General features: G+C 48.3%; 1 protein-coding gene, 1 non-coding gene and 1 pseudogene across 3 annotated transcripts in view; all 3 read right to left on the bottom strand.

Annotated features, from left to right (window-relative positions):
- Positions 1 to 27,602, bottom strand: part of IGF2BP1 (insulin like growth factor 2 mRNA binding protein 1) — a 59,907-nt gene that overhangs the window by 17,482 nt on the left and 14,823 nt on the right. For both annotated transcript variants that reach the window (XM_005583593.4, XM_005583592.4), the window contains exons 3-5: positions 12,831 to 12,879; positions 11,971 to 12,022; positions 6,618 to 6,681 (exon numbers count right to left, since the gene is read on the bottom strand). In XM_005583593.4, coding sequence (XP_005583650.1) covers positions 6,618 to 6,681; positions 11,971 to 12,022; positions 12,831 to 12,879 — 165 coding nt within the window. The remainder of the gene's footprint in view (positions 1 to 6,617; positions 6,682 to 11,970; positions 12,023 to 12,830; positions 12,880 to 27,602) is intronic.
- On the bottom strand, positions 6 to 6,685 carry LOC123569392 (COX assembly mitochondrial protein homolog pseudogene; annotated as a pseudogene).
- Positions 1,721 to 1,827, bottom strand: LOC123569696 (U6 spliceosomal RNA). The gene has a single exon (XR_006693496.1). It is a non-coding gene; the product is annotated as a U6 spliceosomal RNA (small nuclear RNA).

Below are 27,602 nucleotides of genomic sequence, written 5' to 3' on the forward strand. Positions count from 1 at the left end.
TGGGGACAGAGTGAGAGTCTACAGTCATTCCAATCCATGCCAATCATACCAGACGCTCTCTTGGCCAAAGCACTCTAGTAAGTTACAGCTTGGAACACACTAAAGAAAAGGAGATAGTCGCCTGCCCACTACTCCCACCTCCATTTTATAGAACTTTCCAGTCTAAATGGCATCAGACTCCAAAGGAAAAGTAAATAAATACAGTGTTCCCTAACTTAGTTGGGATTTAATGTTCACAAAGGCCTTCCACTGGAACCATCAGAGAAATGGGCTTCTAGTCCAACAGAGTATAGGGTTCTGTCAGCCTAAAAAGGAAGAGCAAGCCATAAATCTCAAAGTCCTCCCATGCCAACTGGAGAGCATACCACAGACCTGAAGAGGCTCTGCAAAGCTAACACGTACACTTTCTGGATTGAGGAATCCCTACCACAGGGTGAGGAAACCGACTGCTAACTACTACATTATCCTAACTTTGGAGACAATGAAACCAAGGTCAAAGGAGATTGAGATGTATATATGTAGAATTCAAATGTTAATCCTGCCCTAAAGAAGTGTGGGGTTTATTTTTGTTTTTGAAATAAAATCTTTCAGGCAAAAATTAATATTTCCATAATTAAGATAGAGCAAACACACATTCTTGAGTCCATTATTTAAGCAAATTTATACTATAAATGACTTCCATGAATATTAGAGTTCCTGAATATGATTTGAATGTTTGCCTACAGGCTTATAGGAAGTTTCTGTAGCCTTCTCTTTGTAGAAATTCCAGTTTTTCTAAATTTTTCCTTCCTTCAGGTATTCCATTTTGCATTCTTCATAAAAGGCTGGATCATTGTAGTGAGCAGTTAGACATTCTTTTAATAGAGGATTTTCTTTATGGCATTTTCCTACCATAAGGATTCCAGAGTTCTTGCAACATTTGGTAAAATCTTGAAGTTGTTCAGAACACCTCTCTCTGGCCTTTTCTCTCATTATTTTAGGGATCCAAACATCTTTTTCAAGATGTCTGAGATGCTGCTTTAAAACTTGCAGTGTCTTCCCATTGTTTCTCATATAAAATTCAAACTCCTTGAAATGCTTGAAATGGTTTACTTGACATTTCATGATTCACAACTGAAACCCCTCCATAGCCATGGCACACACTCCTCTTTGATCTCAATTATTTCTTGTGGCCTTTGCTTAACTAAGCCACCGGTTTTTTTTTTGTTTGTTTGTTTTTTTTTGAGACAGAGTTTCGCTCTTGCTGCCCAGGGCTGGAATGCAATGGTGTGATCTCGGCTCACTGCAACCTCCGCCTCCCAGGTTCAAGCGATTCTCCTGCCTCAGCCTCCCGAGTAGCTGGGATTACAGGCATGCGCCACCAAGCCTGGCCAATTTTTGCATTTTTAGTAGAGACGGGGTTTCTCCATGTTGGTCAGGCTGGTTTCGAACTCCTGACCTCAGGTGATTCGCCCACCTCGGCCTCCCAAAGTGCTGGGATTACAGGCGTGAGCCATCGCGCTCGGCCCAAACCACTGTTTTTCAAATTTCAGGGCAACCCATCAGAGAGTTGTTAAATTAATCTGCCAGGTCCAGCGCCATCGCAGCGGGTGGAGAAGCAGCAATTGGGGAACTCTTCTGAGCTGCTGGTGCACCAAAAACAAAAAAGTGCCGTCTCAAAATTTTAGCTCCTTCGCAGTCTCCCACTGTCTTTTTTAAATATATATATATATAGATTGATTGATTGATGGAACGCTTCATGAATTTGCGTGTCATCTTCGCGCAGGGACCATGTTCATCTTCTCTGTACCGTTCCAATTTTAGTATATGTGCTGTCAAAGCGAACACCTCCACTGTCTTTTGTGCTACCCTTTCTTCCACAGTCTCCAGAGACCCCTAACTGCCCACTTGGCTCTGGGGCCACAGTCTCACAACCCTCCGCAACCCATTGGGGTAAACCAGCGCGGTGCTGTAATACCACACGCCACCAGCAGATGCCGCAGCTCCAACACTTCACAAAGCCAACTTTCAAAATTACCGCTGGCAGCCATTTACTATGCTATATACTTGCCAAGCTTTATGCCAGTCGCTTCCAGTCAACCCTGCACCAGTTGGCCCAGCTGCGAAATGCGGCCACTGTGAGGATTAAGTTAGTAAAATGGTACACAGTGCCTTAAACAGTGACCGGCTGGCAGCGTGAAATTATTACCAGGCCGAGACCAGCCTGGAGCCGCGGCCTCCACTCCCGCCTAGTGCAGTCCTGTCCCGGGCCCTCCTACAAGGACGTCCGGCCCTCGGGGTTGCCTTACAGCCAGTTGGGGCTTTTGCCCATTTTCCTGTCACCTGCCACCAAGCTGCTGCTACGTATCCCGGCTGGAATCTGACTCCCACTCCAGCAAAGTGGTCGGGGGGCAGGCCTGGGTCAGCGAGGCCACATCACCAGCTTCCTGCAGGAACTTCTAGAAGGCGAGCAGCCCAGAAAATGGCACGGGCGGCGGCCTGGGGGAGACCTCGGAGGGCAGGGAATCCCTGCTCCCAGGTGCCCCAGCCACCCCCACCGTTGCAGGTGCACGCCCACAGGGAGGCGCCACGTGCGTGCGGGCAGGCTGCGTGGTCCCAGTCTACCCACTGCAGGCCACTGCCACCTGCCAGCGCACCACGCATCCGCGTCCGCCCAGGCTCCCGGGGCAAAGATAACTGAGTTAAGACACCAGTATTCCAATCTTAGTTCTATTGCTCACTAGCTACGTAAAGCAGGAAGCTTACAACCTAGTCTAGACCTAAGTCTCATCAACTGTAAAGGGAAACTGATACTTGTGCCCTGCCTACCTTACAGCTAATACATTTAGGTCTGTAATCCATTTTGAATTAATTAGTATGCTCAGTGTAAGGTAGAAGTCCGAATTCATCTTTTGTCATGTGGATATCATCGAATTGCCCCAGCATCATTTGTTGAAATCACCTTATCCTTCCTAATAAATTGTCTTTTTAGCACTTTGTCTGAAAATAAAAACAAAAACCAGCCGATCATAAACATAAAGGCTTATTTCTAGGCTCTGAATTCTATTCCATTGATCAGTATGTTTATCCTAATGCCAGTACCACACTAATTTGATTACCGTAGTTTGATATTAAGTTTTAAAATTTGGGAGTTTAATTCTTCTTTGTTCTTCTTATTCAAGACTGTTAAGGTTTTCCTGCATTTCCTCAAGATCAGCTTATCAATGTCAGCCAAAACTGCGTATCTTACAGGATTTATGTGACAATCACAAGTGAAAACATTGTTTTTATATATTTATTATGTAAATTAAGGGATTTATCGTTTTTTACACCTATTAAGTCTGGCACCTTCTTTGGTTGAATCCACCTCTGTGGATTCCATCTTGAAAAGTTTTGGTTTTGGTTTTTCGGTTTCTGTTTTGTTTTTGTTTTTGTTTTTTGGAGACAGGGTCTTACTTTTTTACCCAGGCTGGAAATTCAGGGGCATGATCTCAACTCACTGCAACCTCCACCTCCGCCTCAAGCAATCCTCCCTCCTCAACCTGCTGGGTATGTGCCACCATGCCCAGCTAATGTTTTGTAATTTTTGTAGAGATGGGGTTTTGCCATGTTGCCCAGGCTGGTCTTGAACTACTGAGCTCAAGCAACCCGCCCTGCGTCGGCCTCCCAAAGGGCTGGAATTACAAGCACAAGCCACCAAGCCTGACCGCATTTTGAAATATTCTGAGGTTTTTAAAAAAAATAATAATAAATAAAGGCCGGGCGCGGTGGCTCAAGCCTGTAATCCCAGCACTTTGGGAGGCCGAGACGGGCGGATCACGAGGTCAGGAGATCGAGACCATCCTGGCTAACACGGTGAAACCCCGTCTCTACTAAAAATACAAGAAAATTAGCCGGGCGAGGTGGCGGGCGCCTGTAGTCCCAGCTACTCCGGAGGCTGAGACAGGAGAATGGCGTGAACCCAGGAGGCGGAGCTTGCAGTGAGCCGAGATCGCGCCACTGCACTCCAGCCTGGGGCACAGAGCAAGACTCCGTCTCAAAAAAAATAAATAAATAAAATAAAATAAAATAAATAAATAAATAAATAAAAAAGGCAAGGTGCGGTGGCTCATGCCTGTAATCCCAACACTTTGGGAGGCCAAGGTGGGCGAATCACCTGATGTCAGGAGTTCAAGACCAGCCCGGCCAACATGGGGAAACCTCGTCTTTACCAAAAAATACAAAAAATTGCCAGGCATGGTGGCGGACACCTGTAGTCCAGTAGTCCCAACTACTCGGGAGGCTGAGGCAGGAGAATCACTTGAACCCGGGGGGTGGAGGTTGCAGTGAAGAGATCGCATCATTGCACTCCAGCCAGGGCAAGACTCCATCTCAAAAAAAGAAAAAAAAAAGAAAAAAAAAAGGCAAACCATTATATAACTCTAGCACTTTGGGAGGCTGAGGTAGGAAGATCGCTAACGCCAGGAGTTTGAGACTAGCCTGGGCAACATAGTGATACTCCCATCTCTAAATATTAAAAATGTTTAAATCAGCCCAGCATCGTGGTGCATGCCTGTTATCCCAGCTGCTTTAGAGGCTGAGGCAGGAGTATCCCCAGCCCAGGAAGTTGAAGCTGCAATGAGCTGTGTTTGCAACACTGCACTCCAGCCTGGGCAACAGGGAGAGTGTGTCTCAAAAAATAAAATAATTATTATTTTTTTAAACTGTGGCAAAGACGTAGGAATTGGAGACAGAATGGCTTGCTTACCACTTGGAGACTAGAGTCTCAGTCTATTTGGTATGTCTGTAAAATGGGGCTGAATAAGACTAAAGGGAGGGCACAAGCATCATCCATTCCCAAGGCTGACACTGGTTAGAAATGTTAACAAGGCAGCTGGGTGCGATGGCTCACACCTGTAATTCCAGCACTTTGGGAGGCTGAGGTGGGTGGATCACTTGAGGTCAGGAGTTCGAGACCTTCCTGGCCAACATGGCGAGACCCCATCTCTACTAAATACACAAAAATTAGCCAGGTGTGGTGGTACACACCTGTAATCCCAGCTACTCAGGAGACTGAGGCAGGAGAATCACTTGAACCTGGGAGGTGGAGGTTGCAGTGAGTCGAGATCATGCCACTGAACTCCAGCCTGGGCGACAGAGTGAGACTCCATCTCAAAAAGAAAAAAATTAAAATTAAAAGATTTTTAAAAAGTTAGCCAGCCAGGCATGGTGGTGTACCACCTGTAGTCCCAGCTATTCAGGAGGCTGTTACAGGCAAGACTACACATTTTGCACATTACTCATTTTTATTAATATCCGAGCCTGTTATAGGCTTTTGCCACATTTTCCTTTGGGCTTTCTTGCACAAGAATTGCTTGAACCCAGGAGGCGCAGGTTGCAGTGAGCCAAGATTGCACCACTGCACTCCAGCCTGGACGACAGAGCAAGACAGAACAAGACTCAGTCTCAAAAAAAAAAAAAAAAAAACCAGAAATGTTAATGAGGTTACAAAGGGCAAGTGAGGTGGCTCAAGCTTATAATCCCAGCACTCTGGGAGGCCATGGCAGGCAGATCACTTGAGCCCAGGAGTTCGAGACCAGCCTGGGCAACATGGTGAAACCTCGTCTCTACAAAAAATACAAAAATGAACCAGGCATAATGGTGTATGTCTGTAGTCCCACCTACTTGGCAGGCTGAGGTGGGAGGATTGCTTGAGCCCAGGAGGTTGAGGTTGCAGTGAGCTGATATCATGCCACTAAATTCCAGCCTGGGTGGCAGAGTGAGACTTGTCTCCAAAAAACAAGAACAAGGCAACAGTAGGCAGGAGAGAATGAGCAACTGTTGACATGAGCTTTAAAGCCAAACCCTGGTGGCCACAAGGGGCAGTAGGAACCTCTAGAAAATTCTGAGCCCAGGAGGTATCTAAAAGAAAATGGTAGGTATTTTAATAACAGGTAGGATTTTACAAAGTATTATTAGATTGGAGAAGGCGGCATGTTGAAGAAGCAAGAAAGCCCAAAGCAAAATATGGCAAAAGCCTATAACAGGCTCAGATATTAATATGAGTAATGTGTAAAATGTGTAGTCTGTCTGTAACAGCGAGTGAGAAGCATAATTGCTCAACCAAAGGGCTAGGAGTTAAAATTGTGGGTACGATGGGACTAAAAGGACCCCAAAACTATCACCAGCTAGGTTCACGACCATCACTGCAATAAAATGTCCCAGAATCCCAAGGTTGAGGAATCTTTTTGGAACCCCGAAGTTCCCCTTCATTATCACTAGATGGCGCCAAGAATACAACAAAGGACTCTAAGGTCCCAGAGCAACCAGAAACCTATCAGCGGGGAGGGGACATTTTCTCCGCAAGGAATTTCCCACTTCTCTGGGAGGGCTTTGGGTCCCTTCCTTCTATATATTTTTGCTATCGATCTTGACGTTTCTGAGCCTTTGAGATCCCTGAAACAACGGACATGAAGGAGACCCCCTGAAGAAACCTTTTATGCAAGACTCTCCGTTTGGCTTGGGCTAATAACAGAACCCTGGATGGGGACCCCAGCCTGCCTAGACCCCCTGAGGAAAAAAGTGGGACCAGGCTCACACCACCCACCTCAGAGCGCCCCCCGCCAACCGCCCCCAGCCCCACTTTCCAACCCACTCACTGCCTGGTCTGCTCCCGGTTGGAATAGGTGACATTCACCACTGCCGTCTCACTCTCAGTGTTCACTGCAGAGAAAAGAGAGGACAGCGTCAGAGCAGGGAAATCTGGAGGCCCAACCAATGAATCTCCAACTCCAGCTTTCCACATTTTGAGATCAAGAAGACATCTGGCAGGCCAGGCGTGGTGGATCACGCCTGCAAATCCTAGCACCTTGGGAGGGCGAGGCTGGCGGATCACTTGAGCCCAGGAGATCAGCCTGGCCAACACAGTGAAACTCTGTCTCTACTAAAAAATACAAAAATTAGCTGGGCATAGTGGCATGCGCCTGTAGTCCCAGCTACTGGGGAGGCTGAGGCAGGAGAACTGCTTGAATCACTTGAACCTGGGAAGCAGAGGTTGAAGTGAGGTGAGATCGTGCCACTGCACTCTGAACCTGGGCAACAGAGGGAGATTCCGCCTCAAAAAGAAAAAAAAAAAAAAAAAGATATCTGGCAGATACTCCAACTTGAATAAAAAGGCAAAAAAAAAAAAAAAAAAAAAATTTCCCCTTTCAAGGGAGCTACTTGAAAATTCAAATTTACCAGGCAGGGCATGGTAGCTCGTGCCTGTAATCCCAGGACTTTGGGAGGCAGAGGCAGGTGGATCACTTGAGCTTGAGAGACCAGCCTGGTCAACATGGCAAAACCCTATCGCTAACAAAAAACACAAAAATTAACCGGGCGTGGTGCTGCACCCTTGTAGTCCCAGCTACTCAGGAGGCTGAGGTGGGAAGATCACTTGAACCCAGGAGGCAGAGGTTGCAATGAGCCAAGATTGTGCCGCTGCACTCCAGCCTGGGTGACGGAGTGAGACCCAGTCTCAAAAAAACAAAGAAAGAAAGAAAATTCAAATTTACCTTCTTGCTTTTTGTAATTTGCTCAGTCGGTTCCCAAGAGAGTAGATACACAAATGGGTGTAGCCGCCCTATCAGCAGTTGCACAACAAGGCTATATGGCAACGCAAACACTACTACCCACCTCCACACACTCTAAAGGGAGTAAATTCCCTTTAGAAAGTTAAACTAGTTGGCCGGGAGTGGTACCTCACACCTGAATCCCCAGCACTTTGGGAGGCCGAGGCAGGTAGATCACCTGAGGTCAGGAGTTTGAGACCAGTCTGACCAATATAGTGAAACCCATTTCTACTAAAATTACAAAAATTAGCTGGGTGTGGTGGCGTGCGCCTGTAGTCCCAGCTACTTGGGAGGCTGAGGCAGGAGAATCGCTTGAACCCGGGATGTGGAGGTTGCAGTGAGCCAAGATCGTGCCACTGCACTCCAGCCTGGGCAACAGAGCAAGATTGTCTCAAAAAAAAAAAAAAAAAAAAAAGTTGAACTAGTTAAAAATCAACACATGGGGCCGGGTGCGGTGGCTCATGCCTGTAATCCCAGCACTTTGGGAGGCCAAGGTGGGCGGATCACGAGGTCACGAGATCAAGACCATCCTGGCTAACACAGCGAAACCCCGTCTCTACTAAAACAACAAAAAATTAGCCGGGCGTGGTGGCGGGCGCCTGTAGTCCCAGCTACTCGGGAGGCTGAGGCAGGAGAATGGCATGAACCTGGGAGGTGGAGCTTGCAGTAAGCTGAGATGGTGCCACTGCACTCCAGCCTGGGCAACAGAGTGACATTCTGTCTCAAAAAAAAAAAAAAAAAAAAACACATGCTGAATGAGATTAGCAATTTATAGAAGTAAACATCCCAAGAAATGGCCTGCAAAGATATGGCTGACAAAACTTGTAAACACCTAAATCCATTCTAGCAGTCTATGTATTCTCAAGGACACAAGAACCAACGTGTATTAAAATCTAGCTAAACAGAGGCCGGGCACAGTGGCTCACGCCTGTAATCCCAGCATTTCAGGAGGCCAAGGCAGGTGCATCACTTGAGGTCAGGAGTTCAAGACCAGCCTGGCCAACATGGCAAAACCCAGTCTCCACTGAAAATACAAAAATTAGCCCAGTGTGGTGGTGCATGCCTGTAATCCCAGCTACTTGGGAGGCTAAGACAGGAGAATTGCTTCAACTCAGGAGGCGGAGGTTGCAGTGAGCAGACATTGCACCACTGAACTTCAGACTGGGTGACAAAGCGAGACTCTATCTCAAAAAAAAAAAAAAAAAAAAATCCTGCTAAATGGACTGACAGGAATGGCTGTAGAAGTCTAGAAAGAAAAAAAAGAATTTGCATGTTTTCCAGGGGAAAGGATTTCCTGTCTTGGATGTGGCCATTGTAGCCTCAGGATGCTAGCCATTGATCCCATCAAAATTCTTGGCTCTAGGAGAATGATTTGGCAAGCTGACATTAGAATCCCAAGCAGTCTAGAAACATATTTCTCACTTACAATTATTAAAATTAACCGTCTGAGGTGGGAGAATCACTTCAGAAGGTCGTGCCAGGAATCTGAGTCCAGCCTGGCAACACAGGGAGACCCCATCTCTACAAAAAAATTAAAAAAAAAAAAAAAAATCAGCCGGGTGCAGTAGTAAACACCGACAGTCCCAGCTACTTGGGAGGCTAAGGCAGCAGGAGAATCACTTGATCCCAGAGGTTTGAGGCTGCAGTGAGCTATGATCACACTGCATTCTAGCCTAGGAGGCAGAACTAGACTCTGTTTCAAATAAATAAATAAATAAATAAATAAAGTTAACCTTCTTTCTCCTATACCAATGTCTTGTGAATTTCGGTCCCCTGGGCTTGCTCAACCATGGGGTGGGGGACCATGGCTTAAATTAAGCCTCTGCCCCCACAACACTGAGGACAGAGAAGGCACTTGGTCACAAACTTCAGTGCAAAGAATCTGTCATCCAGGCTGGAGTACAGTGGCGTAATCAGAGTTCACAGAAGCCTTTAACTCCTGTGCTAAAGCTATTCCTCCCCTCTCAGCCTCCCAAAGTCCTGGGATTACAGGCATGAGCCACCACGCTAGGCCCCAGACCACTCTTAACTGCTCTGGCCTGCATCAGCAGGTCTCTCCCTCCTCAGTGGTAAGGAAGCTTCTGCAAGAACAATCTTCCGGTGACTGGAAATACAGTAGTAAACCAAAAAAACCTCTGCCTTTGTGGAGTTTATGGAGAGAGAGACAACAATAAGCATAATAAATAAGCAAGTTCTACAGAATATTTGACAGTGATGACTGCTATGGAGAAATATAAATCAGATGAGGCCAGGTGTGGTGGCTCACTCCTGTAATCCCAGCATTTTGGGAAGCCAAGGCGGGTGGATCACAAGCTCAGGAGACCAGCCTAGTCAATATGGTGAAACCCCATCTCTACTAAAGTACAAAAATTAGCTGGGTGTGGTGGTGGGTGCCTGTAGTCCCAGCTACTTGGGAGCTGAAGCAGAAGAATCGCTTGAACCCAGCAGGCAGAGGTTGAAGTGAGCCGAGATCACACCGCTGCACTCCAGCCTGGGTGACAGAGAGAGACTGTATCTCAAAAACTAATAATAATAATAATGATAAATCACATGAAAGAGGATGAGATAGGTAGAAAGAATGGACCTCACTCACAGTGACTTTTGAGCAGACTTAAGGACTTTCTCTATTGTCCAACAAAGTCAAACATTTTCCACACGGTTCTCTCCAAGTAGCAGATATCTTTCCAGATAGGGTGTGTTACAGCTCCCTAGTGAGCCTTGGATAAATTTAAACTAGTGTTGACTCCTTATACACCACTCAGTGAAATTCAGCATGCACTTGCTTCCAAGCCACTGCTCAATCTTACTGTTTGTCCAGGAGTAACATATTCATTAGTCTAAACTGTAAACAGTACTGAGCAGTAGTTATCAGTTAGTCCTGCAGCATCCTGGCATTTAAGATAAAGGGCAAGCTACAAGATTAGAGCAGGTTAGAACGTATTTGATAGATTCATCAGTTTACTCTTGGGTGGGTGAAGGTTTTCATCATTTATAATCATTTATAGCTTGCCCCTTTCCACAAATAATTTGAAGAGGAATATTTAAATCTCAAACCAAGTGATTATCCACTTGTTTCTTTAAGATCTCCAAACCTAACCCAGTATCTTGTCTGCCTAAAGACCACCTTATATCCAACCAAAGTCACTTGCCATTACTAAATGGACAAAACTTGTTTCATTTTGTTTTTGAAACAATAAAGAGTCTTGCTGTCACTCAGGCTGGAGTGCAGTGGCACAATCACAGCTTACTGCAGCCTTGGCCTCCTGAGCTCCAGCAATCCTCTTGCCTCAGCCTCCCTAGTGACTGGGACTGCAGGTATCCACCACTACTCCCAGGTAATTTCTTGTAGACATGGAGTCTCCCTCTTTCCCAGGCTGGTCTCAAAACTCTTGTGGCTCAAGAGATCCTCCCACCTTGGCCTCCCATAGTGCTGGCATTACAGGTGTGAGTCACTGCACCCAGCTGGCAAACTTTTTATGACCTAGAATTCTTTTATCATTTTTCCTTCTGTGGGCCTACTCTTCAAACGATTTTGCTTACCTATCGAACTACATTAACTAAGTATTAAATCCTCTGCTTTTTTTTTAATTGACCAAAGACAGACATTGCTACCAATCAGAGCTTCTAAAAAGAGACAACCGGTTGATTATTCCAGCCAAAAACAAGAAACATGAAGCTTTTAAAGTAAAATGGCTGCAGGGTAACTCAGGTTGAATGCAAGATTTCTGTTCTTAGACTATTTCTAAAATCCTGGGATAGCCATTTCTACCTTGGTTGATCCCTAAGAACCTGGAGACTCCATGCTGGGAAGGAGTGGCTTTGTTCAAGCCTCCTGCTAAACAGAAGAGAAACCCAGTTCCACAGATAACTAAGACCCGAAGCCGAGGCCAAGAGTCCAGGCCCCCAATCCAATGTACTTCCCTGTGTAACACATTCTATCTGCCTTTCTTCTTTTGGTTTTCAATGTTGATTTGATCATGGAAAGTGAAGCAGAGGCCGGGCGTGGTGGCTCACGCCTGTAATCCCAACACTTTAAGAGGCTGAGGCGGACAGGTCACAAGGTCAGGAGATGAGACCATCCTGGCCAACATGGTAAAACACGTCTCCACTAAAAATACAAAAATCAGCTGGGTATGGTGGCACATGTCTGTAATCCCAGCTACTCAGGAGGCTGAGGCAGGAGAATTGCTTGAACCCAGGAGGTGGAGGTTGCTATGAGCCAAGATCATGCCATCTTCACTCCAGCCTGGTGACAGAGCAACACTCCATCTCAAAAAAAAAAAAAGAGAAAAGAAAAGAAAAAAGAAAAAGAAAAAGAAAGAAACAAAGTGAAGCAGAACAAATGCACCAAACTCCTCCAACCCCTACCACAAGCACCACCCCATGCCCGGCCCACTCTTACCTTGCTCACAGTTCTCTACTGTCCCATACTGAGCCAGCAGGCTGTCCAGTACCTAGGAGCATGGAGAAGGGAAGTACACTTAACTCTGAGTCCCAGGACCCTTGCAAAGCAGCCACTGGACACCCTGCATCCTAAAGCAATGGGGCATACACAGAGTCATAGGAGTGTTTGAGCATTATTACCTGTCCAGTGTAACCTTTCTGGGGTGCTAATGCGGATGGGGTGTCTTTGCAGGACTGTACTTAAGTTCTGCCTTAAGGGCTTTTTGGGAAGCAGACCTGGGCTGCCTGGGTCCCTAAATTATCTTCTGCCACACTACCAAGTTTAGGGCTTAGGAAACACTCATCTACCATCTCCCTAATGCCTCTCACCATAGGGACAACCTAAAAGATGGGGCTGTGGGTTAAGAAAAGATAAGGCTGGGCGCAGTGGCTCACTTGAGGTAAGGCATTTGAGACCAGCCTGATCAACACAGTAAAACTCTGTCTCTAATAAAAATACAAAATTAGCCGGGCATGGGGGTACACGCCTGTAATCCTAGCTACTTGGGAGGCTGAGGCAGGAGAATCGCTTGAACCTGGAGGAAGAGGTTGTGGTGAGTCAAGACCACACCACTGCACTCCAGCCTGGGCAGAGAGCAAAACTCCATCTCAAAAAAAAAAAAAAAAAAAAAAACAGAAAGAAAGGACGAGGAAGGACGGACGGAAGGAAGGACGGATGGACGGACGGACAGACGGGACCCAGGCCTCCCTGGCCTGGCCCCAGACCTCCCCAATCATTTCTGGCAGCTCCAGCTGGTCCAGATGTACTTTCTAGGCTCCAGTATCCCATTCCATTTAGAGTTTCCCCCAAACACTTACTTCCCATCGGAGCTGAGGTGGAATATTTCGGATTTGAATTTTCCGGCTCCTGAAAGTAAAGAGGGAGCAGAATTAAAGAAAGCTCTGAATACATGAGGGGTCTGTAAACTTCCAGTTTCTAATCCTTTTTTTTTTTTTCTTTCTTTCTTTCTTTCTTTTTTTTTTTTTTGAGACGGAGTCTTGCTCTGTCGCCCAGGCTGGAGTGCAGTGGCCGGATCTCAGCTCACTGCAAGCTCCGCCTCCCGGGTTCACACCATTCTCCTGCCTCAGCCTCCCGAGTAGCTGGGACTACAGGTGCCCGCCACCTCGCCCGGCTAGTTTTTTGTATTTTTTAGTAGAGACGGGGTTTCACCGTGTTAGCCAGGATGGTCTCGATCTTCTGACCTCGTGATCCGCCCGTCTCGGCCTCCCAAAGTGCTGGGATTACAGGCTTGGGCCACCGCGCCCGGCCACACAGTTTCTAATCCTTGCCCCAGTTTCTATTTCCCTACCTTCAGCTCACCAACACCATAGTCTTAAAATCTAAGAATAAACTTTTAGGAATGGAAACTTGCAGTAGGGGTACCTTGCTTTAGAGACGAAAATTATCATGAATGCTACCACACCTAGGAATGCAGAATCAGGTGTTCTAAGCACTCAGTTAACATTTCAAACAAAAAAAAACACACACACACACAACTGTTTTGTTTATCCCACTACTTTCTCACTCATTCCTTTATTCAGTAAGCAGGTTACCATAACTATGTTCCGGGCACTAGGAATACAAAGCTAAATAAGACATTATTTTTTATTTTTTATTTGTTTTTAAGACAGAGTCTCGCTCTGCCACCCAGGCTGGAGTGCAATGGCACGATCTCGGCTCACTACAACCTCTGCCCCCTGGGTTCAAGCGATTCTCCTGCCTCAGTCTCCCTAGTAGCTGGGATTACAGGTGTGCGCCACCACATCAGGCTAATTTCTGTATTTTTATTAGAGACGGGGTTTCACTATATTGGCCAGGCTGGTCTTTTTTTTTTTTTTTTGAGACAGAGTCTCGCTCTGTCCCCCGGCTGGAGTGCAGTGGCGCGACCTCGGCTCACTGCAAGCTCCGCCTCCCGGGTTCCCGCCATTCTCCTGCCTCAGCCTCCCAAGTAGCTGGGACTACAGGCACCCGCCACCGCGCCCGGCTAATTTTTTGTATTTTTTGTAGAGACGGGGTTTCACCGTGGTCTCGATCTCCTTACCTTGTGATCCGCCCGCCTCGGCCTCCCAAAGTGCTGGGATTACAGGCGTGAGCCACCGCGCCCGGCCAACCAGGCTGGTCTTGAACTGCAGACCTCAGGTGATCTGCCCATCTCGGCCTCCCAAAATGCTGAGATTACAGGCATAAGCCACAACACCTGGCCCAAGGCATTATTAATTAATCTAACAACCATTTAATTAATACCTACTTCACATACTACTTTGTTCCAGATGCTGGAAACACAGAAATAAACAAAAGAGACAAAATGCCTGGTTGAAGGTGTTCACAATTTATTAGGTGAGATAATATACACAAACAAATCACAGCAGGATATAGTGCAGTGGTTAAGTCCTTGGCACAGATACGGATTTAAACCTATGCTCCACTTACTAGTACTGACCTTTACAAGATTGTTTAACCTCTTCAAGGCCATTTCATTCACAGGGTGGTAGGTGATGCTAGAAAATGTAAGTACTTAAAGTGTAACAATAGATGTATCTGTGAATACTAAGGTGGGAGTGATTAACACAGGTACAAGTCAGCATAATGCCACTACTTTTCTCTCTCCCAGTAACTATACAATATTTTTTTCTTCCCAGCTTTATTATGACTATTATTTACTAACAATCTTGTAAAGTGCTCTGTCACCCAAACTGGAGTGCAGTGGCATAAACACAGTTCACTGCAGCCTAGACCTCCTGGGATCAAGCAATCCTCCCACCTCCCACCCTCCTGTATAGCTGGGACCACATGTGCATGCCACTATGCCCAGGTAATTTCTTCTTCCCATCTTTAAAATGTAATTTTTAGGCAGGCGTGATGGCTCATGCCTGTAATCCCAACGCTTTGGGAGGCCGAGGCAGGCCAATCACTTGAGGTCAGGAGTTGGAGACCAGCCTGGTCAACATGGTGAAATTCCCTCTCCACAAAAAAAAAAATTAGCAGGGTATGGTGGCACGTGCCTGTAATTCCAGCTACTCAGGAGGCTGAGGCAGGAGGATCGCTTGAACCAGGGAGGCAGAGGTCACAGTGAGCCAAGATCAAACCAGTGCACTGCAGCCTGGGCAACAGAGTGAGACTCGTTAAAAAAAAAAAAAAAAAAAAAAAGGTAATTTTCCCTAAGGAAGGCTTTCAGGTTCAGGACTGACTCCCAGATCACTTGCTCACCACCCAAATCAATGCGCTAATCCCTGTGTTTAAGACTTTTAAATTGACTTAATGCATTGGTCAATTGCATTTGTATCTTTGTTTATCCTTGATCACAAACTCTTAGTCCAAGGACAATGTCCAAAAAAACTCTAGTGGCTTGAAGGAAAACTGAACTAGAAAGTAAGAAAGTCTAGTTCTAGCCCTTAACCTGCCCCTGACTGGCTGTTCCTCTAATTAAGCCTCTCTTAAGCTTCGGGCCTCAATATTCCTATCTGACATGCCAGCCCTTGCCCAGCCTGGGGGAAAGGGTGCTGAAAACATAAGGGACCAGAGAAAAGGGATGCTAAGCTCTAGCTGTAAAAGCATTGACCTTGGCTATCCTGAGCCAGTTCACTCACCTCACCCATTCACCCATGTGACCTCAATATCTCCAGCTTTACAGTGGGTACAAGCAAGGTCTCTGATATTTTCTAGCCTGCCATTCTAAATATGTTAAGGAAAACTCTCTGAGGGATGAAATAATGGGGAAAGAAGGAAATAAGTATTGAAGAGAATCTCTGCGGCTTTCTTTGGTTTGTTCATGAACTTGACCTAAGTAGGTCAGATTATAGCAGGACAAAATAATAAGATACAAATCCAGTTCCAGGTCCCCAAATGCCATCAGACCACCTTTTTGTGATTCAATTCATTGGCCAAGAGGGAACCCCTGCCTTTACCCTTGTGAGGAATTTCCCACAACTCATTTGATGACCAACTAGACAGACTGAAAATGTAGAAGCCCTCACAATGAAAGCAAAGCTGCTGGAAGAAATGAGGAAAAGAAATGGCCATGCCATTGGAAGACTGAGAACACAGACCTAGTTTAACACCTATAACAGGTATTGCCCAGGCCCAGGCCCAGGACCTCCCTCAAGGGAACACTTCTGGATGAAGGGCAGAGAGGTGGGGGTGGCTTACCTGGGAGTTCAAACCAGTAAGGGCCTAAGGGAACCCCAGTTTAGGAGCCCAGTTTGAAGTGTGCTCTTTCAAGATGGTCCCTTAGTACAATCTAAGGTCAAAGGTCAAAATTCCCTCACACTTCAAACTCCCAGTTTTAGAGGCTTTCTTTCGTGGAGGGGATGGGGGGAGGAGAAGGGTGGCAGTGGTGAAATCAAATCTCTGCTGGGATGTTAATCCATATCCTGAAAGCAATGGCAGGCAGATCGTCTGGAATGTCTGGAATGTTCCAGGAGAGGGAGGGGGAGGAGGGCAGGGCCACCCAACCAATGAAAGAAAAGACATCCTGGCAGCCCTCCCCCACCCCCAACCAGCAGAGACTCACCCAGCCCTCCAGGGCACACACCCCACCCTGGGAACCCACTCCAGGCCCCTCCAGGCCTCCTTTCAGCAAAGCCACCAGCCCTGATTAAAACACAACGAAGGGGCAGGGAGGCACAGAGGCCATGAAGAACCTTTGTCTTTTAAGCCCTTGGCCCAGTTTCTGTTAAGTATGGTGCTACCTAATTTCTTTCAGGCCCAAAGCACATGGGGCATTGCTGAGAACTGTAACCTGTATTTTCCTTCGCTTGGTCCCAGTCTCATTCATTCCACAAACACTTAGAGAAGGCCTGGTGTGGGCTGAGCTCCGGCAGTGTATTGGGAACTTGGGGGATCCAGATGGAAGCTAAGAGCACCCTAACTGGTTACTTCTTCACTCTGAACCTTAGTTACCTCCTATGAAACTTGAATAAGGCTTTTATGAAGACTTCAAAGAGAAGTTGTATAAAACAAGCTGCCTGCCATGTAGTAAGCACTCAGTCCATGTCCAAGTCCCCAGTCCCAGGGAACTGGAGCATTCACACTAGCATGGAAAGAGGCAGGCGGGTAGGGTTGACGATAGAAACAATTATTAAGATTTTACTTATGCACTGGTGGGGAAAATAGTGAAAAATACCACTGCCTAGAGCCCCACCCCACTCCCCCATCTCCCCAGTTAAAGGGTCCAGGTACCAGGGACCAGGGACCCACTCCAGTACTTCAGTAGATCAGCTTCTACTAGAGCTGCGAAGTGCCTTTGCCCTGTGGGCAGTATCTCCTGGGCACCTTCTATGTACCTAGATTGCCGAAACCAATGAACATCCATTGTTCAGAAAAGGAAGGTGAACTCTGAGTTCATTAATTCCCCCTACCCTCTTCCACCCTCCTATAGCTGATAAACCTGTGGATTCAAAGAATGAAGCAACCAGTCCCTGGCAATAAAGGCAACAGTTGCACCAGCCTATTTTCCTGGGTGCCAACATGCTGTGGCTTCTGGTACCCTCTGCCTGCCTTGATCTACAGAGCAGTTATCAGGTCCTGGGCCAGGGGTGGGGCATGTGGGGGCAGGGGCGGCAGCTTGCCAGATACATAGTAGCTATTGAGGATTCACCTCTCAAAGGCTGCTGGGCCAAGGAGGGGGCATAAGAGTAACAAAGACGGAGTGACCATTCTCCAGAAGCCCAGGGGGGATTCAGGAGAAAACAGAGGGAAAGAGCATCCTTGCAACAGCTTAAGAAGCTATGTAGGGCCGGGCACGGTGGCTCAAGCCTGTAATCCCAGCACTTTGGGAGGCCGAGACGGGTGGATCACGAGGTCAGGAGATCGAGACCATCCTGGCTAACACGGTGAAACCCCGTCTCTACTAAGAAATACAAAAAACTAGCCGGGTGAGTTGGCGGGCGCCTGTAGTCCCAGCTACTCGGGAGGCTGAGGCAGGAGAATGGTGTAAACCCAGGAGAGAGAGACAGTGAGCTGAGATCCGGCCACTGCACTCCAGCTCGGGGGACAGAGCGAGACTTCATCTCAAAAAAAAAAAAAAAAGAGTTCAGAGAAGTGTCACTGACTTGACTTACACCAAAGAGAAAAGAAAACAGTTCTCAATTAGGGAAGAGCCTACTTTTTTTTTTTCTTTGAGACAGAGTATTGCTCTGTCATCCAGGCTGGAGTGCAGTGGTGGGATCTTGGCTCACTGCAGCCTTGACTTCCCAGGCTCAAGCGATCCTCCCACCTCAGCCTCCTGAGCAGCTGGGACCACAGGCACATGCACCATCACGCCTGGCTCCAATTTTTTTTTTTTTTTTTTTTTTAATTTGTAGAGATGGGGCCTCACTATGTTTTCCAAGCTGGTCTCACACTCCTGTCTGTCCTCAAGCAATCCTCCCACCTCAGCTCCCAAAGTGCTGAAATTATAGATGTGAGCCACCACACCAGGATGACAATAATTTGACGTCATCAAATACCTAGTCAATGTTCAATATGCCAAATAATCACTTTTTAACTAACTATGGAAATAGGAAGCTGGGAAAAGAAGTTAATAGTTTAAAGAATTATAGGTGGGATGTTTTGATTTATCGGAGTGCAATTCCATGGCACAGACCCACTGTTCACTGGGTCATGTGAACTCTTAAAGTGTTTTCTATTTTGTCCTCCAGCCTAAAGTGAGTTTACTTTGGCAAAGGCCTTCTGTTCCCTTTATGTCTTCAAAAAGGCAGCACAGGGACAGTGCAAAGAGTCTGGATTCAAACAGGCTTTGGGTTCAAATTCTGGCTGTGGTTCTGTGTGGCTGTGTGACTCAGACAAGATACTCAACCTCCCCATCTCAGTACCCTGGTCTGTAAAACATCCATTGACACCACCTTAGTGGGTAGGGAGGATTATGAGAGATAATGAATCTCAGAGCCTGGCATGTTAATTCCCTTCGGTTAAAGTAGAAGTTAGGGCCGGGTACCGTAGCTCACGCCTGTAATCCCAGCACGCTGGGAGACCGAGGTGGGTGAGTCATGGGGTCAGGAGTTCGAGACCTGCCTGATCAACATGGTGAAACCTTGTCTCTATTAAAAATATATAAATTAGCTGGGCATAGTGGCGCACACCTGTAATCCCAGCTACTTTGAAGCAGAAGAATCGCTTCAACGAGAGGCGGGGAGGTTGCAGTGAGATCGCACCATTGTACTCCAGCCTGGGTGACAGAGCATGACTCTGTCCCCCACCCCACCTCCCCCCAAAAATACATATATATATATATATACCCCCCCAAAAAAAAATTAGCCAGGCATACACCTGTGGTCCCAGCTACTCAGGAGACTGAGATGGGAGGATCACCTGGGCCCAGGAGGCAGAGGTTGCAGTTAGCTGAGATGGCACCATTGCACTCCAGCCTGGGTGACAGAGTGAGATCCTGTCTCAAACTAAATAAATAAAGCGTAAGTTAGGAGCCAGGCACGATGGCTCACTCCTGTTGTCAATCTTTTAAAGTCATATTGTAATTCTTATATTTTAGAAATACATACTGAAAGTTACAAATAAAATGACATGTCTAAGATTTGCTTCAAAATAATCAGAGCGCAGGGGAAAATGAAAACAGACTGCATATGCATGGTAATTGTTAAAGCTAAGTGATGGGTGGTACATGGAGGGGTTATTACATTATCCTTTCTACTTTTATGTTTGTATTTCTTTCCATAATAAAAAGGTAAAAACAAAAAAGACTGGTAATTCCAGCTCACCCAGTTCTGAAGTCATAAGCAGTTCAAAATTAATAGAAACTAGTATGAAGTAATGAAATTTTCCTTTTGGTGTTCTATTCGAAAGAATCCAGAGCATTGAGGAGCTTATGGAGGCTGGAAGGAGACTAGGGCTTGGGGTCCAAGGGAGGAAGGAGCAAATGCACCAGATGAGACGGTCTCAGAAAGAGGCCTCCCAGGAAAGCAGTGTGCACAGTGTGAATGGGAACTCTAGGTCTCAGGGAGGGAGGCTGAAAACAGCCCCTGGGACTGGGATTTCTCTAATCCTCTGCAAACCTGCTTTCAACCTCCATACCCAGAAGCAAGGATGCCATTTTCAATCACATTTATGGCCTCCCTCACCCCTCCCTAGAGGGAGAAGTGCCTTTAAACTGGGGTGGGGCAAGCCAGTTGAAGGAAGGGAGGAGGGCAAGGTGGGAGCAGGTTTTGGAATCTTGTCAAGTTTGGGGCCCCAATTCCCCTAAGGCCCCTGTCATGAGTCAAGCCTGGACTTTCATCTCCAGCAAAGAAGTAGGATTAAACCCGGATCTTCAGATTAGAACCTTCACCTCCACCCTTCCCCCAGGCCAAGCTTCCGGCTCCATGTGTGGTCTTGGACAAGTCAAGCCTTCAAATCTGGACCTCAGTTTCTCACATCTGGGAAACTAGGAGTAGGATTAATCCATCTTAGAGGGTCCTGTGTCCCCAGACAGGGATCAACCCTGTCTACCTATAAGGAAACACCTTCTTAATTAGACGGATTTTCTGTGCCCTAATAGTCTGAATAACTGGTTCTTAACTTTTTTTTTTTTTTTTTTTTTTGAGATAGTTCCTGTTAGGATAAAAGGCAAGAACACTCCACCAGAAAAATGCACTTTGCACGTCATTTCAAGATTTCAGGGGTTAATGAACACTTTCGAATCCATCCATAACCCCAAAGTAAAGACACACTGCTTAATGCCCATCCCCACCTAACACCTTTAACTTCATCCCAATGATATCTAAGTCTTCAGTCAAGGCTGCAGGCATCTCAAGAAGTAGAGAAGGCATCAGCCTGAAGCAATTAGAAAACAAAGCTAGACTGGGAGCCGGTTTGGGGTTCCCCGGATGCTGGAAAATGAGCAACAAACATGTTTCAAACCTGCAAAAACACACACACCATGCTCACATCATCTAACAGGTACCAGATTTCTAATCAGAAGTCAAGAAGCTGGTGGTTTCTGGTAAGAGTCCAGCTGCTTGGAGCCATTTCTTCGTTGTTGTTGTTGTTGTTGTTATCTTGACAGCTACTATACACTGGGCCTTCTCTGTCCACTACAAAAACCACTAATTACATTTGGCTGCTCTGCTGAGGCTCTTGCAGCGTGGCCAGTCCAACTGAGCAACTGAATGTTTCATTCTGTAACTTTTAAGTGTCAGGCCGCGCGTGGTGGCTCACACCTGTAATCCCAGCACTTTGGGAGGTCGAGGCAGGTGGATCACCTGAGGTCAGGAATTTGAGACTAACCTGGACAACATGGCAAAACCCTGCCTCTACTAAAAATACAAAAATTAGCTGGGCATGGTGGGCATGCCTGTAAATCCCAGCTACTGGGAAGGTTGAGGCACAAGAATCGCTTGAACTTGGGAGGCAGAGGTTGCAGTGAGCAGAGATCATGCCACTACACTGCAGCCTGGGCGACAGAGCAAAACTCCGTGTCAAAAAATATATATATATAACTATTTAACTTTTTCAACTGTAAACTTTATGAAATTTAAAAACAGAGCAAGTGTTTCCAGTCAAAACGTAGCATCTGAATTTGGAATGTGTTAAGTATAAAATAAAATATGGGCCGGGCGCGGTGGCTCAAGCCTGTAATCCCAGCACTTTGGGAGGCCGAGACGGGCAGATCACAAGGTCAGGAGATCGAGACCATCCTGGCTAACACGGTGAAACCCCGTCTCTACTAAAAAATACAAAAACTAGCCGGGCGAGGTGGCGGACGCCTGTAGTCCCAGCTACTCGGGAGGCTGAGGCAGGAGAATGGCGTGAACCCGGGAGGCGGAGCTTGCAGTGAGCTGAGATCTGGCCACTGCACTCCAGTCTGGGCGACACAGGGAGACTCTGTCTCAACAAAAAAAAAAAAAACAAAAAAAAAATAAAATAAAATAAAATAAAATAAAATAAAATATGGCCGGGTGCAGTGGCTCACACCTGTAATTCCAACACTTTGGGAGGCCGAGGTGGGTGGATCACCTGAGGTCAGGAGCTCAAGACCAGCCTCATCAACATGGCGAAACCCCATCTCTACTAAAAATATAAAACATTAGCCGGGTGTGGTGGCAGGTGCCTATAATCTCAGCTACTTGGGAGGCTGAGGCTCAAGAACCACTTGAACCCAGGAGGTTGAGGTTGCAGTGAGTTGATTTCATGCCACTGCACTCCAGCCTGAGCAATAGAGTGAGACTCTGACTCGAAAAATAATAAATAGGCCGGGCGCGGTGGCTCAAGCCTGTAATCCCAGCACTTTGGGAGGCCGAGACGGGTGGATCACGAGGTCAGGAGATCGAGACCATCCTGGCTAACACGGTGAAACCCCGTCTCTACTAAGAAATACAAAAAACTAGCCGGGCGAGGTGGAGGGCGCCTGTAGTCCCAGCTACTTGGGAGGCTGAGGCCGGAGAATGGCGTGAACCCGGGAGGCGGAGCTTGCAGTGAGCTGAGATCCGGCCACTGCACTCCAGCCTGGGCTACAGAGTGAGACTCCGTCTCAAAAAAAAAAAAAAGAAAGAAAAATAATAAATAAATAAATAAATAAAAATAATTTTAATCTAGTTTAGAATACTAGATTTCTAAAACTTGAGTACCCTCCAAAAAAAGATTAAATATCTCTTTAATAATTACTTATACTGATTGCATGTTGAAATCATTTTTTATATGTTGAGTTAACTATCTTTAAAATTAATTTCACCTGTTTCTTTAATATGGCTCGTAGAAAATAAAAACTTACATGTATGGCTCACATTGCATTTCTATTGGACAGTGCTGGGCACTGTGCTACAGTACCCAGCACACAGTGATTGGCATGGTCCCTGCTTTCACCAGGTTTAAAGTCCAGCAGGGGACTTGGTTTGATTTGGTTTGGTCTGGGATAAGAGAACAGACAAAGCTAACTGGGGAGTGAGGGAGGGATGCTCACTGGACCCCTTCAGAAGTAGATGATTCTGCTAACTCTTCAACAAGAGGGTTCCATGTGGCTGACACCAGAGTAGAAGCCCCCTCCCAAAGCTGGCCCCTCTCCCAATTGTCCCTCCCATCTGGAAGTTGCCCTAAGGTGCCAACCTCTGCCTTTTCCAGAAAATCACAACTGACTCAGCCCTTCCTCCCCACCCCACCTCCTTATCCCTACAGGGTAGAGAGGCGGTGAAAAAAAAAAATTGTCCAAGAAAACTTCTGAAGGGGGCGGACCTGGCACGCTTCAGGCATGGCAGTAGCTGAGAAAAGGGGCGGGGGCGGGGAGGGGAGGAGGAGCTGGCCAAAAGCCCAGGGCTCTGTGCCAGGCTGATCCAGAGGCAGGGCAGCCAGACAGGCAGAAGGACAGGCAGGAGGACAGGCGGGCGGGCGGGCTGTCGGGTGGCAGGCTGGCAGGGGTAGAGGCCAGAAAACATTGACCTACTGGGAGATGTGGGACTGAGCAGAGCAGATGCCACCACCACGAAGAAAGCCAGAGTGTGAGGGGACTGGAAGGCAAGGACACCACTGGAATGCAACTATCACCCTGTGAACAAGGTCTTTTAATGTATGTGGCATACACACACTGCCTCCTTCCTATACTCCTTGTTGGGGAAAAATAGGAAAGAAAAGCAGGTCACCAAGAGCTACTCTGGGCTGAACCCTTCTTCCCACTCCTCTAGAGGGCTCTTCTACCCATGTTTAGGGGACAGAAGGGAATCACTTAGCTTATATGACCAGACACACACACACATACACACCCCTTAATCTGTCACCAGTAAGTTCCAGTTGAAAAACATCAGATTGATACATTGAGGTAGAAAGGAAAGGGGGTAAGCCTCTGAAGCCTGAGAGGATACTAAACAGTCACCCTCATTTCACAGATGGAGAAACTGAGGCTCAGAGAAGGAAACAGACTTGCCAACTTGGAGGCAGGACTAGTAGGCTGCTTGTGCTCACTGCACCAAACTCCTCTGCTTTCTCTCTGAAGACAAGTGTTAATACAGCAGAAGCCTGAACAGCCCCGACGTCAGGAGCAGGAAAAGTGCCCATATTCTGTATGGTTAAGCGCGTGCCAACTGGCTTTTACTGCATGCGGCTCTAATTTGGGCACGGGATTTCACTTGCAGAAGAGCTAAGTGCCCTATGATACGGCTGAATGGCTGTCAGGGAGATTTTTTAGCGGGGTGAAAGGGTGCTCACCAAAAATTCCTACCATGCAAAATGTCATCTTGCTCTGGGGGAGGAAGAAAGCAACTTGTGGAAGGTACTAAGTGGCGGGGGTCAAGCTAACCTCAGCAAGAACACTTTGCTCAATTTGCCTATTTGGGAAATAGTTTGACAAGAAAGCCCATCTGAGCAGCCCCCAAGGAGGCCAAAACGAAGCTCTGGGACAGCCCAGCTCTTTCCAGACAATTCCACATCAGCCTGGGCTAACTGCCACCCTCTCCTCCATCTTAAGTGACTCCCAAAGGGGAGAGGTGGTCATGTGGAAGCACAGAGAATATGGGGGGGTCCCTGGGGTGGAGTGAGGGATGTGGAGAAGAAACCATCAGGACAAACCTAAAGTATGAGGACAAATGGAAAAGAGATGACCCAACAGGAGCTGTGCAACTGAGCCTTCCTGCTGGAAGCAGAGATGGGGAGGCCCCCTCAGGCACACTGCTCAACATCCTTCTCAGACTGGCAGAGGGAAGGGAAGAGTTTCAGAATCTTTCCCCGGGGTCGGGAAGGTCCGACAGAGGGATAGGTGGAGGGCAGGAAGACCATCTCCGGCCCGGCCCCGCCTCCCTGGAGATGCTGGTTTAGCTCTCGCCCCCGGTGGAGATGCCAGCCTCTCTCCAGAAAGCTTAAAAGCCATAAGCTCACAGCCGGGTGAAGTAGCTCACGCCTATGATCCCAGCACTTTGGGAAGCCGAAGCGGGCGAATCGCTTCAAGTCAGGAGTTCGAGACTGGCCTCACCAAATGGTGAAACCCCGTCTCTACTAAAAATACAAAAATTAGCCGGGAGTTGTGGCGCATGCCTGTAATCCCAGCTACTTGGGAGGCTGAAGTTGTAATGAGCCGAGATTATGCCACTGTACTCCAGCCTGGGCGACAGAGCACACGCTTGGGCACTCGGGGGCTCAGAGGCCCGGCCGAGGATGGAGCTGGTGCCCAGTGGAAGGCGTCATGCGAGCTGCCTTGGAAAGGGACAGAGTCGGGCTCTGTTCCGTGAGAGGGACAGCCGAGGTGGCCCTCTCAGGAGCAAGGAGAGGAAACCAGACCAGCCTCCAAAGCAATCAGTCTTCGGCAGCTTCCCACTGCACCATGAGAAGGACCCGACGGACATCCACGTGCTCCTCGTGGTCCTTAGTGCCCCCTGGTGAGGATGGGCAAACATCTGGGCACCAGCCAAGCAAGCGTCTGCGTATCCGTGAGTGGCGGGCACTGCGCAGGAGCCCTCAGGGATCCGCATCTCCCCCTAGCTGCCAACCATGACCTGCTGGTGGGAAACAGGCACTGCTGCTGGCTTCTTCCTGGCGGGCGCTTCGTCAGCCAGTCTCTCCCCTGACACCGGCCCCTGCGTGGCCCTCCTCCCCTTCAAGTGCCCTCTCAGGGTAGGTCTTCCTCCCCATGGCTCCGCACGGTCTAGAATGTTCTACCACCAAGGATCCTGTCTGGGAGGACTGAGTGCCTTCCAAGATGGTTCTCGCCTATCCTTGGCCAGGAGGAGGGGACAGCCAAGAGGACCCAGGCGGTGAACACGGCCCCTCGCGGTGGAGCAGGGGAAAGCGCAGCAGAGCGGGCCACTGAGGGGGACGGCGATATGGGGCTGAGACTGAAGGAAGACTGAGGGGGATAGGGACTGAGGGGGAGAATGAGAGAGAGACTGAGAGGGAGACTGAGGGGGACGGGGACTGTGGGGAGAACCACTAAGGGGGATAGTGCGGTGCCTGGGAAGGGCGGCGGCAGCTGAGGCGGGGGAGGGGCGCCCTCGTGAACAGGCAATTGAGAACTGAGATGGCGCAGCTGAGGGGCGGGCTATCCCCGCCTGTGCCCACAGCCGCCCCCTCCCCAGCCCCTCTCACCTAACCCGGGAAGCTGAGCACTCGCCCTCCCACCCCGGCCTCTGGGTGGGCTGAGGCCGCAGCGCACAAGGAGGGGGACAGAGCAGCCACCCAACCCCTCCGCTACAAGGCTCCGCACAGTCTCGAATGTTCTACCGCCAAAGCCCCCTTGGGCGCCCCGACTCGCTCCAAACCTGTCCGGCAGGCACCAGCGGCCCTCGGCTACCCGCCCTGGGCCCCGAGGGGGAGGGGACCCGCGCCAGGGGCTGCGGGGTGGGGGTGGGGACCAGGACTTTGCCCTTTGTCTCTCTCCAGAGCCACCGGCCGGTCGAAACCCGACCCCATGGCGAAGCCAGGCAGCCGGCGAGGGGCAGTATCCCCCTCCGGGGTCCTTTAGTAAATCCAGACCCGACCTCCCTGTGGTCAGGGCTGTGACTGAGGTGGTCCTGTGGGGGAAGGGGGCTTCCCGCCTGCACCAGGCCTGCAAGCATTTAAGTGGCAACCGGTTGGGGGTAGGGAGCCCAGGAGAGGCTGGAAGTGGGGCCGCGGAGGCTGGAGGGGAGAAAATGGCCCGGGAGGCGGGATTCCTTAGAGACCTTGGCTGGGCCGCGGGAGGAGGCGGCACGGGGCGGGAGGCCTCCCACTGTGAGGCCAGGAACTAAGGCCTGGGAGCAGGGTGGGGGCACGGAACTAGGAGCCTTCGGCGCCCGCAGAGGAAGAACGCTCTCCTCCCGTGAAAGTCCCCAAGGCCTTCTGGGAAGCTCCATAGCAAAGTCACAATAGAAGTCATACTCGCCCCCATGCAGAGTAGGGCATTTGTTTGGGGGTGAGAATGACCTTTCAGCCCTTTTGGGGTATCATCAATTAATGATCTTGTTAATAACTCACCTTTGCATGGTGCTTTAGAGTTCACAAAGTACTTCTCTTTGCCCACACTATGAATCTGGAACCACTACAAGAGGCTGAGTTGAGCCTCTCAACAACAGGGGAGACTGAGAATATTGCTACTTCCGTTCTGCAGATCAGAAAACTGGCTCAGAGAGGTCAAGGTGACACTGGCCAGCAAATGTCACTACATTGTGCAGCCTGTTCCTACTTGCCAGGAAAAAAAAAAGTAACTGGGTTCCTGATTTTTTAGAAACTAAAACGTATGGAAGCCAGGCGTGGTGGCTGGTGCCAGCAAACCCAACACTTTGGGAGACTCAGGCTCTTGCTTGAGCTGGTAAAGTCAAAGCTGCAGTGAGCTGTGATCGTGCCACTGCACTCCACCCTGGGTGACAGAGGGAGACCCTGTGTAAAGAAAGAAAGAAAAACTAACATGTTGGAACTATGAATTATGATTCTGTAGACTTGTAACAAAGGTCAACTCTTTGTCCTTTCCTGCTGGGAGGAGGGAGGAGGAGAAGGAGGGAAAAGGAAGCATCTCAATTCCCGCCCTTCCCCCCAAGCTCCCATTTTCCCGTGGGTTGAACCCAAACAAAAGGGGGGGTGGGAGGATCAGCCTAAAGCTCCAGCCCTGGTACCTTCCAGAAGCGTCAAAGGATGAAGGCTCCTAGAACTCAAAACACTCATCCAGCTTATTTTATGAGGTTTCTGGAGATGGGGAGGATTCAGGTGAG

This window comes from Macaca fascicularis, chromosome 16, assembly GCF_037993035.2.
Source record: "Macaca fascicularis isolate 582-1 chromosome 16, T2T-MFA8v1.1".
Classification (NCBI taxonomy): domain Eukaryota; kingdom Metazoa; phylum Chordata; class Mammalia; order Primates; family Cercopithecidae; genus Macaca; species Macaca fascicularis.